The 10615-nt window shown below is 42.7% G+C and overlaps 2 protein-coding genes across 4 annotated transcripts in view; both read right to left on the bottom strand.

Moving 5' to 3' along the window:
• The window catches only part of scn4ab (sodium channel, voltage-gated, type IV, alpha, b), a 46465-nt gene extending 42953 nt beyond the window's left edge, over nucleotides 1-3512 (bottom strand). The window contains exon 1 of the mRNA XM_079177699.1: nucleotides 3407-3512. The gene's annotated coding sequence lies outside the window, so the exon portion shown is untranslated. The remainder of the gene's footprint in view (nucleotides 1-3406) is intronic.
• A 1868-nt stretch (nucleotides 3513-5380) lies between these two features.
• On the bottom strand, nucleotides 5381-9473 carry rdm1 (RAD52 motif containing 1). 3 transcript variants are annotated; one of them, XM_079176918.1, is made up of 8 exons: nucleotides 9442-9473; nucleotides 8915-9018; nucleotides 8629-8808; nucleotides 8251-8379; nucleotides 7341-7512; nucleotides 6765-6863; nucleotides 5768-5844; nucleotides 5381-5510 (listed from the first exon to the last, which is right to left on the bottom strand). In XM_079176918.1, exons 2-8 carry the CDS (start codon nucleotides 9011-9013, stop codon nucleotides 5448-5450), a joined length of 819 nt encoding a protein of 272 aa, XP_079033044.1. In that variant the 5' UTR covers nucleotides 9014-9018; nucleotides 9442-9473; the 3' UTR covers nucleotides 5381-5447. The 3 variants fall into 3 exon arrangements, with proteins under 3 accessions (XP_079033044.1, XP_079033046.1, XP_079033045.1); XM_079176920.1 differs by having other exon boundaries at nucleotides 8758-8808; XM_079176919.1 differs by having other exon boundaries at nucleotides 8915-9096; nucleotides 9442-9454.
• Between the last annotated feature and the right edge of the window lie 1142 nt (nucleotides 9474-10615).

The following is a 10615-nucleotide window of genomic DNA, read 5'->3' as shown; positions in this document are numbered from 1 at the left end:
TCCATTTAAAAATAAAATTGCCAACATGTCTTGTTTCTTCCTTGTTACTGAGACTTCAATCATCCAAACACGAGTCAGCAGCAGAACCAGCTGTTGTTTAACGGCTCATCCTGAGCTCTGCTGCTCGTCCACAGACGCTGTTCCTCACATGAGGCCGTTTAAAGGAACTAAACAGGCTTCCAACGGTGTGACATTTATTACCAAGAAGCATCGTTACAACAGAGAAATAATCTAACAAACACTGATTTCTGAACTTTTAGTTTGATGTTTGTATCTCTACCTGAACTGGATAGAAGACTCCCTCTGTGACCCCCCCACCCTGAGCTGGACCTGCTCCCCTCTGTGACCCCCCCCACCCTGAGCTGGACCTGCTCCCCTCTGTGACCCCCCCACCCTGAGCTGGACCTGCTCCCCTCTGTGACCCCCCCACCCTGAGCTGGACCTGCTCCCCTCTGTGACCCCCCCACCCTGAGCTGGACCTGCTCCCCTCTATCACCCCCCCCACCCTGAGCTGGACCTGCTCCCCTCTATCACCCCCCCCACCCTGAGCTGGATCTGCTCCCCTCTATCACCCCCCCACCCTGAGCTGGATCTGCTCCCCTCTATCACCCCCCCACCCTTTTATAGCGTACATATTATCCTAAACTGAAGCAAGCTGCTCATCCGACTAGCTAAACGGTATCTGTTCTTGCAGGCTGTTAACCTTTCGGCGTGACCCTGCTCAGTTAGCGGTTATCCTTATCACAGCCACACCGAGCTAAATCAGACTGCAGCAGTTGTTGGTGGCAGCAGTTGTTAATATCTGATCCCTGATCAGCTTGTTGAACAGTCAGTTGGCCTATAAATACTGAGTGTCTTCCAAAATGTTAACTTGAGTCAGAGGCTGCGGTCGTATAGTCAAAGGAAGACGTATATGTTTCTTGGTAACAACTTTTCCTTGACCTCGGTGGAAGATGTCATGAGATCAAAGAAATGTGTGAAGGAGAATTCTTCAGGACTAATGAATCATGATGTGACGTGGATAGAATAGAGTGCTGCAGGGAGCACATATGTTTGTAGGCCAACCCAGGAATTAGCAGCGCAGTGGTTCTCTCGACAAAAAGCCAATTGGATTATTCCATTAGATACTGGATTATTCCATAGATACTGGATTATTCCATAGATACTAGATTATTCCATTAGATACTGGATTATTCCATTAGATACTAGATTATTCCATTAGATACTGGATTATTCCATTAGATACTGGATTATTCCATAGATACTGGATTATTCCATAGATACTAGATTATTCCATAGATACTGGATTATTCCATAGATACTGGATTATTCCATAGATACTAGATTATTCCATAGATACTAGATTATTCCATAGATACTGGATTATTCCATAGATACTAGATTATTCCATAGATACTAGATTATTCCATTAGATACTGGATTATTCCATAGATACTAGATTATTCCATTAGATACTGGATTATTCCATTAGATACTGGATTATTCCATAGATACTAGATTATTCCATTAGATACTGGATTATTCCATTAGATACTGGATTATTCCATTAGATACTGGATTATTCCATAGATACTGGATTATTCCATTAGATACTGGATTATTCCATTAGATACTGGATTATTCCATTAGATACTGGATTATTCCATTAGATACTGGATTATTCCATAGATACTAGATTATTCCATAGATACTGGATTATTCCATAGATACTAGATTATTCCATAGATACTGGATTATTCCATAGATACTGGATTATTCCATTAGATACTGGATTATTCCATTAGATACTGGATTATTCCATTAGATACTGGATTATTCCATAGATACTAGATTATTCCATTAGATACTGGATTATTCCATAGATACTGGATTATTCCATAGATACTAGATTATTCCATTAGATACTGGATTATTCCATAGATACTGGATTATTCCATAGATACTAGATTATTCCATTAGATACTGGATTATTCCATTAGATACTGGATTATTCCATTAGATACTGGATTATTCCATAGATACTGGATTATTCCATTAGATACTAGATTATTCCATTAGATACTGGATTATTCCATTAGATACTAGATTATTCCATTAGATACTGGATTATTCCATTAGATACTGGATTATTCCATTAGATACTGGATTATTCCATTAGATACTGGAGTGTCTGTCGCTTGTCTTGCTGATTTTGATTCCACTACTGTTTTAAACCCATTTTACTGTGTTTTCCTATTTGATCACACATTTTAGATGTTGTCGTGTTTTGGCGACCCTCCCACAGGACCCGTCAGCTCTGTGAAGGTGTTTAGCTCTCGACCACCTGAGCACTGCAGTGAGCTGCATTCAGAAGAAGCCGGTCCGTCTCGACAATTTTGTCGTTTTGTGTGCAATAACAACATCTTGCTTTTTGTAGTACTACAACGTATATGTAGGATATGCTGAACGAGCGGCTGCTTGTGGTGGTGATGGATCAAACCAACATGCTGGTGATCAACAAGTCCACCCAGTCTTCTAATCCTGCTGTCAGTTCACATGAAACGTGTTTGTAGCACCGACCACAAACAGTCCAGTCAGCAGAGCTGCATAGTTCACAAACTAAGACACAAATATAATACTGGACAAATACAAAGACGTTAATCCATAAACCACAGGAAGGAACAGATTACAGACTGTTGTAACTCAATATCACTGCGCCATCCAGGGCACGACTCCACGTGATTATAATTACATTTGTGTGTTCTGTTGCGTTAACGTGCTGCTTGGATGTAATCTAACAGAATAAAATATCATCCTGGCTGTGTGAGAGGACTTGGGAGTGTGTAGTTGTTTGTTCCTCTTATGTTCTCTTCACTTCCTGCCTTTGTGTGTTTTCCCGCCTGTGTGATTGTTAGCCCCGCCCCTGATTGACTCCACCTGTCTAATCACCTGTAACCCTGATTATGGTATGTTCCCTGTGTTGCTCCACGTCCTGTTCAGCTCTGCTGTGTTTAACCCTAATCACACACACACACACACACACACACACACACACACACACACACACACACACACACACACACACACACACACACACACACACACACACACACACACACACACACAGCGTTACAGAGTGGAACGGTGGCTTTAATGACGTGTGACTTGTGATTCTTGAAGGGTTCATGCTCTTTACTCGTGTTGTGCGTTTCTACTCTTCTGACCACGCAAAGAGCTTTAACACTACATGTCGTCATGGAGACCTGGATCTGACCTTTTGATCTAGACGGGTGGAGACATAAACCAGAAACTCTTCACATCATAGTGAACACAGAGGTCTTAATCTCTACACACACACTCATAGACACATGTCATCAAACACACACAGTCAGCGGTTCAAACTTACCGGCTTCTGTTGTTAAATTATAATTCCACCAAACATCAGTTTCTGCAGAGAGTCGTCCGTCCAACTGTCTCTCAACCCGTCTGTCTCCGTCTGGTGTCTTCTGGCCTCGCCTCTCTGACTGAAACCTGAGAGGTCAGGTACTGTGTCCCCACACACACACACACACACACACACACACACACACACACACACACACACACACACACACACACACACACACACACACACAGAGCTGGTGGGAGGTCTGTGCATCAGGACCTCCTCCCTGGAGCTCCGGTCTGTCCTTGAGGCCTTTGGGATGTCGGGGCTCATGCAGGTTTCACTGTGTGACTGTTAGAACAGGAGGAAGTGTTACGTAAAGGGAGTGCTGACCCTTTTCTTATTCAACATATTATATTTGTGTTGGGTAAACCACATGTCTCCATGTGATCACATGAACAGTTTTAGGTTTCAGCCACGGGTCATTGTGTGGAAGACCTCCTTCGTATATTGATTAGTGAACCAGTTGTAATATCCTCCCTGTCCTCTGGATTTAGGGTTAGAAAGAGGTTTTAGCTTTAAGGAGGAGATCCTGTGAAGTCTTCTTTCTCCTGAATGCTGCGGTCCTGGAGTAGTGAGGAACCTTCTTCCTCATCACTCTGACCAGTTTAACAGGAGACGGGAATGTGTGGTTACAGGTCACCACTATAGGTTTACTTTGCTAAAATGTCTTGTGACATTTTCTAAGAAACGTTCTAGAGGTCCCTCTGCTGGCCAAAGCTAGGAATAGCACTTTAACTGCAGAACTGAACATTCTATGGAACCTCAATAACTGTGACTTAGTCAAGCCTGCGTCAGCGTTTCAGGTGGAAACTTGTCTCTTTAAAGAACACTTTTACATCCAGTGTGTGACTGTCATGGAACCCGTCACCCTGGTGTCCAGAAGGTCAACCGAGGTGAAATTGCAGGTTTGTTAGGGTTAGGTTAGGATTAGGTTAGGATAGGATTAGGTTTGTTAGGGTTAGGGTTAGGATTAGGTTTGTTAGGGTTAGGGTTAGGTTTGTTAGGGTTAGGTTTGTTAGGGTTAGGGTTAGGTTTGTTAAGGTTAGGTTTGTTAAGGTTAGTTTGTTAGGGTTAGGTTTGTTAGGGTTAGGTTTGTTAAGGTTAGGGTTAGTTTGTTAGGGTTAGGTTTGTTAAGGTTAGGTTTGTTAAGGTTAGGATTAGGTTTGTTAGGATTAGGTTTGTTAGGGTTAGGTTTGTTAGGGTTAGGGTTAGGATTAGGTTTGTTAGGGTTAGGGTTAGGTTTGTTAGGGTTAGGTTTGTTAGGGTTAGGTTTGTTAGGGTTAGGTTTAGGTTTGTTAGGGTTAGGTTAGGATTAGGTTTGTTAGGGTTAGGTTAGGATTAGGTTTGTTAGGGTTAGGTTAGGATTAGGTTTGTTAGGGTTAGGTTTAGGTTTGTTAGGGTTAGGTTAGGATTAGGTTTGTTAGGGTTAGGTTAGGATTAGGTTTGTTAGGGTTAGGTTTGTTAGGGTTAGGTTTGTTAGGGTTAGGTTAGGATTAGGTTTGTTAGGGTTAGGTTAGGATTAGGTTTGTTTGGGGGCGCGGCCCTCCAAAGAGGGCCACTGGCACAAGGGGGCTGCCCTTTAAAAATGCTCCGGGCCGTCATTAATACTCATGACGGCTTGTTGAGAAAGTTCTCATAACTGGAACAATCTGCTTAAAATGATTTAGTTTTCTGATTTCATTCATACTTTTACGACATTCTATAATAGGACTTTTTTATTTTTTATGATGTTTTACAAAAAGCCTATTATGGGCTGGCAGAAGCACATTACTTGTTCCTCTGTCATGTTGTAGCCCCAACCCTCAGGAACCTACACGACCTCACTATCATCTGTTCTCTACTCACTATTACACAACAGCTGTGAGGAAGATCAGAGCAGAAACATTTAACAGTGATAAAACATATTTATTAAGATGAAAACATCACAGTAAACCGTGGTGATGGTTCCCATAATGCACCAGTGTTCACCGCAGAGTTCGGTCAACAATCTTCTGGGTGTTTATGAGACCGTCAGATCCAACTCTTCATCAGCCGCAAACTCACTCCAGGAAACCTCATGCACCTGAAAGACGGAGGTAATGACTAGATCTGTGTTCATGTCTCCAATGAGAGGAAGAGACGTCTGTACATGTAGAACACAAACACACCTTTTACTAATACTATACTAGCAATTATCACGACATAATATACAATTACTGTTTACAACATACTTTACTACGTCTTTTTTTTTGACATACTATATTATGACGACATGCTTGATATTCTGCACTAATAAAAACATGGTGATGAACATTATATCCTGCATACAGGTGAGCTCACCTGAAGGACTCCTTCCGTCTGCTGCGGTAGGAACTCATCTGAGGTCTGCTTGAGCTCCACCATCACTTTACCGTTACCTACAGACACAGAGCCAACAGGCCTGAGATCAGCTCAACACCAACAGCACGAGTATTTACGCCTAGTCCTACGAGTATTTACGCCTAGTCCTACGAGTATTTATACCTAGTCCTACGAGTATTTATACCTAGTCCTATGAGTATTTATACCTAGTCCTACGAGTATTTACGCCTAGTCCTACGAGTATTTATGCCTAGTCGTACGAGTATTTACGCCTAGTCCTACGAGTATTTACGCCTAGTCCTACGAGTATTTATACCTAGTCCTACGAGTATTTATACCTAGTCCTATGAGTATTTATACCTAGTCCTACGAGTATTTACGCCTAGTCCTACGAGTATTTATGCCTAGTCCTATGAGTATTTATGCCTAGTCGTACGAGTATTTACGCCTAGTCCTACGAGTATTTACGCCTAGTCCTACGAGTATTTATGCCTAGTCCTATGAGTATTTATGCCTAGTCGTACGAGTATTTATGCCTAGTCCTATGAGTATTTATGCCTAGTCGTACGAGTATTTATACCTAGTCCTACGAGTATTTATGCCTAGTCGTACGAGTATTTATACCAAGTCCTACGAGTATTTATGCCTAGTCGTACGAGTATTTATACCTAGTCCTACGAGTATTTATGCCTAGTCCTACGAGTATTTATGCCTAGTCCTACGAGTATTTATGCCTAGTCGTACGAGTATTTATGCCTAGTCGTACGAGTATTTATGCCTAGTCGTACGAGTATTTATGCCTAGTCGTACGAGTATTTATGCCTAGTCGTACGAGTATTTATGCCTAGTCCTACGAGTATTTATACCTAGTCCTACGAGTATTTATGCCTAGTCGTACGAGTATTTATGCCTAGTCGTACGAGTATTTATACCTAGTCGTACGAGTATTTATACCTAGTCCTACGAGTATTTATACCTAGTAGTATGAGTAGTACTGTAGTGAAGGCCTGGACCAGAGCTTTCTCTCTGACCATCTTCTGTAGTCGACAACGTTTCTGTAGCAGAACATCTGGACCTGCAGAGACAATAAAGACGTGTTTGTAGTGAAGTCGTCCTCACCTGAGCAGGTCTAGCCCTACACCCCCCCGACCACTTGGCTCTGCTGCCTCGGGGCGATCGGTTCCCCGTCACTCAGAGGTCCCTGCGGCCGATGGACCCGGTCTCTGTTCTCTGTCCTGGCCCCACGATGGTGGAATGAACTCCCCACTGACGTCAGGACAGCAGAGTCGCTGCCCATCTTCCATCAGGCTGAAGACTCACCTCTTCATGAAGCTCTACCCTGAGCCTTCCTCTCAGCACTGGTTGTGTTCATGCTAGTGTGTTTCTGTACGTCTGCTCTGGTTTCTGCTCTGAGATGTTTAAAGGAGATGAACTCATGACTTCTGGTGACGAGTAGTTCTCTTGAATCCGTGTGTTGAATACACTGGTTGTAAGTCTCTTTGGATGAAAGCGTCTGCTCAATGACTGTAGTGTGATGTGAAGCCGTCCTCACCTGAGCAGGTGAAGCTGTCCTCCACCACTGCTGCTGCTCTGGTCGTCTGTCCGTGATGAGGGAAGGAGAGCTGCAGCAGACAGCCAAACTTCAGCCTCCTCCATCTTCCTCCACTTTCATCATCCTCTTCTCCTCCTCTGTCTTTTTCTTCTTCGTTGGTGAGCTCCTTCAGCTGAGGGACAGACAGGAAGTCAGCTGCATGTGAATGTAAAGGTGTGTGTGGCCCAATCCCGATGAGGGTTTAGTTCTGTCTGTGAACTCATCGAGTGTTTGAGTCTGTGGCCTTTATGAACCCTCACCGCAAGACTCAGCCGACGGGAAATACCCACAATTCATTGCAATAGGACGTTAAACACGGGGTAACCAGAGGACGCATGGAGACGTAAACAAAGAGGACGCTCAGTGTGTTCAGTCTGGAGTATGAAGTTTACTCAGAAACATGAAGGGTTAAAGAACAAACAAACGTGAAATCAGAAGATACTCATTCATCCATCCATTCATCCATTCATTCATTCATCCATCCATTCATCCATTCATCCATCCATTCATTCATTCATCCATTCATTCATCCATTCATTCATTCATCCATCCATCCATCCATTCATTCATTCATCCATTCATTCATCCATCCATTCATTCATCAAATAGTAGATTTTGTCATTGACGCTGTTTTGACAAAAACGAGTAAATAGATGATCTGAAGTTACTTCATCTTGAAGACGTTTAAATCAGGAAGTACAAAATAAAAACACACAATGACATCATATTTGTTGTCGTTGTCATGGTAACGTGATATGTTGCACCATCTCAAGCCCTCACAGCTACCAGGACACGTCAGGGAGTCCTTGAGGGTTCAGGGTTTGAGGCTTTAGGGGGGACACTGGGATGGGGCCGTCGTGTGTTGTCTCACCGTGATGATGTCAGAGGTCCAGCCGTTAAATCCCAAGCAGTGATTGGCCAGTTCCAGGCAGCGGGCGTGGCTCAGAGGTCTGCTGCCGTCAGACAGGAAGTGAGGCGTCTGTTTGGAGCTCAGTCTCACCTGAGACACACAGACAGGTGACGGGCTGTAAAACTACATCCTGTTACCACATAACACCATCATCACTTCCTGTTTCACCGTGCAACTTCACAATAAAAGCACATTTAACAGGAAACAAACACTGTGATGTACTTCTATCTTTAAGTACTCGGTTTATAAAACATGTTGTAAAACCCTGAATGAACCGTTTCACCTGTTCAGGTGGATCAACTGTCCTGAAGAAGACCATGTGTTGAAAGCCTGAAGTACCTTGAGTGGAGAGTTCTGGAGCAGCGTCCGTCCGTCAGTCTGCCGTAGTGCCTCTGAGGCCTGAGCAGCGGAGTAGAACTTGATGAGGGCGTAGAACCCCGGCGGGCTGGGAGCAGAGTTGGGACTCACCTTGAGCAGGTAGAGAGGACCGAAGGACGAGAAGACCTCCAGCAACCGGACCTGAAGGACCAACACACAGAGGGACCGCCTGTGGGTTCAGGTGGACTCACGCAGACCTGAACCCACAGGTGGACTCACGCAGACCTGACCCCCCAGGTGGACTCACGTAGACCTGATCCTGGGTGTGACACGGCTGGATGTCCCACACGAACAGGGTCTTGTTGTTCTCGACCGGTACTTTGAACTCCAGGACGTCGACTTCCATCACAACTGCAGACCAGAAACCAGAGACCAGAGACCAGAGACCAGAGACAGGTGAGCACCTCCAACCAGACCTCCTCCAGAAATCTGCTGGTTGAACAGTTTCTGCTCTCAGCTGAGACACGTTCATATAATCACATAAGATGAGGAACCTGAAGGCTCAGGGGGGACCCGGAGGCTCAGGAGTGGTCTGGTTTTAAAAATGTATTTTTTAAAGAAACGACGAAAGAAACGAATGAATTCATGTTAAATGTCGTGTCTATGTATATGACAATTAAAAAAAAGAAACTTTAAACTCCTTCATAACGAACCCGCGCGCAGCGTGACGTCTCTACTGTATTATTATGATGAACTGACTCGTGTCCGTTAACCGTCGACTCTTTAGTCTCCGGTTGTCTTTTTTTAAAACTCGGTAAAGTTTATTTTACTCACATTCTTCTTCTTCTTCTTCTTCTTCTTCTTCTTCGCCGATCAAACAAATGTTTGCCGCGCTTCCGGGGGAGGGGGCGGGACCTGCTGCTGCTGTAACCAATGAGGATGCAGATGGAAGTGACGACATGTCCGTCAGGCAAAGGTTTCCTCACCGGAAATTCATACCTCACGAATTTAACTTCGTTTTAAGAACTTTTTTTTAAATCGTTTTTTAAAATCAGATTATTTTGTGTTATTGATCTCTTGATCGATTTATGAATTAATTGATGGCATGTATCTATATCAGTGTATTTATGTTTATTCTTCATATATTATATATTTATTTGTCGCTCCTTTGATCTTGGCCACATTCTGTGGATCGATAATCAAACACTCCTAATGAAGTCATCACTGCGTTGCCTCACCGTTTCCTCGATGACCGGAAAGTGAAAACGAGGCTGACGTCATCTGCCGATCAAAAACCATCAAATCTCCAGAGAAACCGGAAACAGATGAGATGCCTCTTTCAAAACAAAAGCACATTATTAAGGTAAGACTTGATAGTTAGATAGACAATCTCTCTGATGTTAGTCTTCATCGCGTTTAACTATTAATAAATCTCACTCTCTTCTCTTCTTCTTCTCTGACCCCTCGAGCTCTGCTGCTTTACTGCTAAAAGAACATGTGTGCTTTTGTTTTGAAAAGTCTATCTGTGGCTTCCTGTGACGTATGCAATCTGAGGCCGCTGGTTTGGAAAATGAAAGTAAATAAATAAAAAACATTCCCAACGGAAACAACTACACAATTAATAACAATGACCTAATTCATCTTCAAAGTATTTTGTATAATATTATAAAATATAATGTATAGTATAAAATGATAATCTATAAATTAATATTTAAATATCTGAAGTTTGTTTTTCATTTTTAAAGAGTGATTCTGATAAATATCTTAATTTACTGATAACAGTTGAACATAAATGAATTAAATCAATATATAATGAATGGATTTAATATTGCTGCAGTAGTATTTATATACAACATATCTATATACATATATTGTGTATTATATACATATATTGTTTCTACACACAGTGTTTGTGTTGAAAAGTGAAAGACAAAAAGTGAAAGACAAAAAGTCCAGTTTTCACTTTTCTCTTTCCTGTCTGGAATAAAAGTCTCAGATCAGCAGCATG

Source organism: Pholis gunnellus (assembly GCF_910591455.1).
Source record: "Pholis gunnellus genome assembly, chromosome: 17".
In the NCBI taxonomy this organism is placed as follows: domain Eukaryota; kingdom Metazoa; phylum Chordata; class Actinopteri; order Perciformes; family Pholidae; genus Pholis; species Pholis gunnellus.
Note: the sequence above shows the minus strand (reverse complement) of the source record. Positions and strands in the feature narration are given on the sequence as shown.

Excerpts from the sequence above, each read along its gene's own strand:
- rdm1 (XM_079176918.1), bottom strand. The coding sequence starts at position 9,013 with ATGGAAGTCGACGTCCTGGAGTTCAAAGTACCGGTCGAGAACAACAAG. Across the intron at positions 8,380-8,628 it reads TCCAGAACTCTCCACTCAAG|GTGAGACTGAGCTCCAAACA; the intron begins GTACTTCAGGCT and ends TGTGTGTCTCAG. Across the intron at positions 5,845-6,764 it reads AGTACTACTCATACTACTAG|GTAACGGTAAAGTGATGGTG; the intron begins GTATAAATACTC and ends CTGTGTCTGTAG.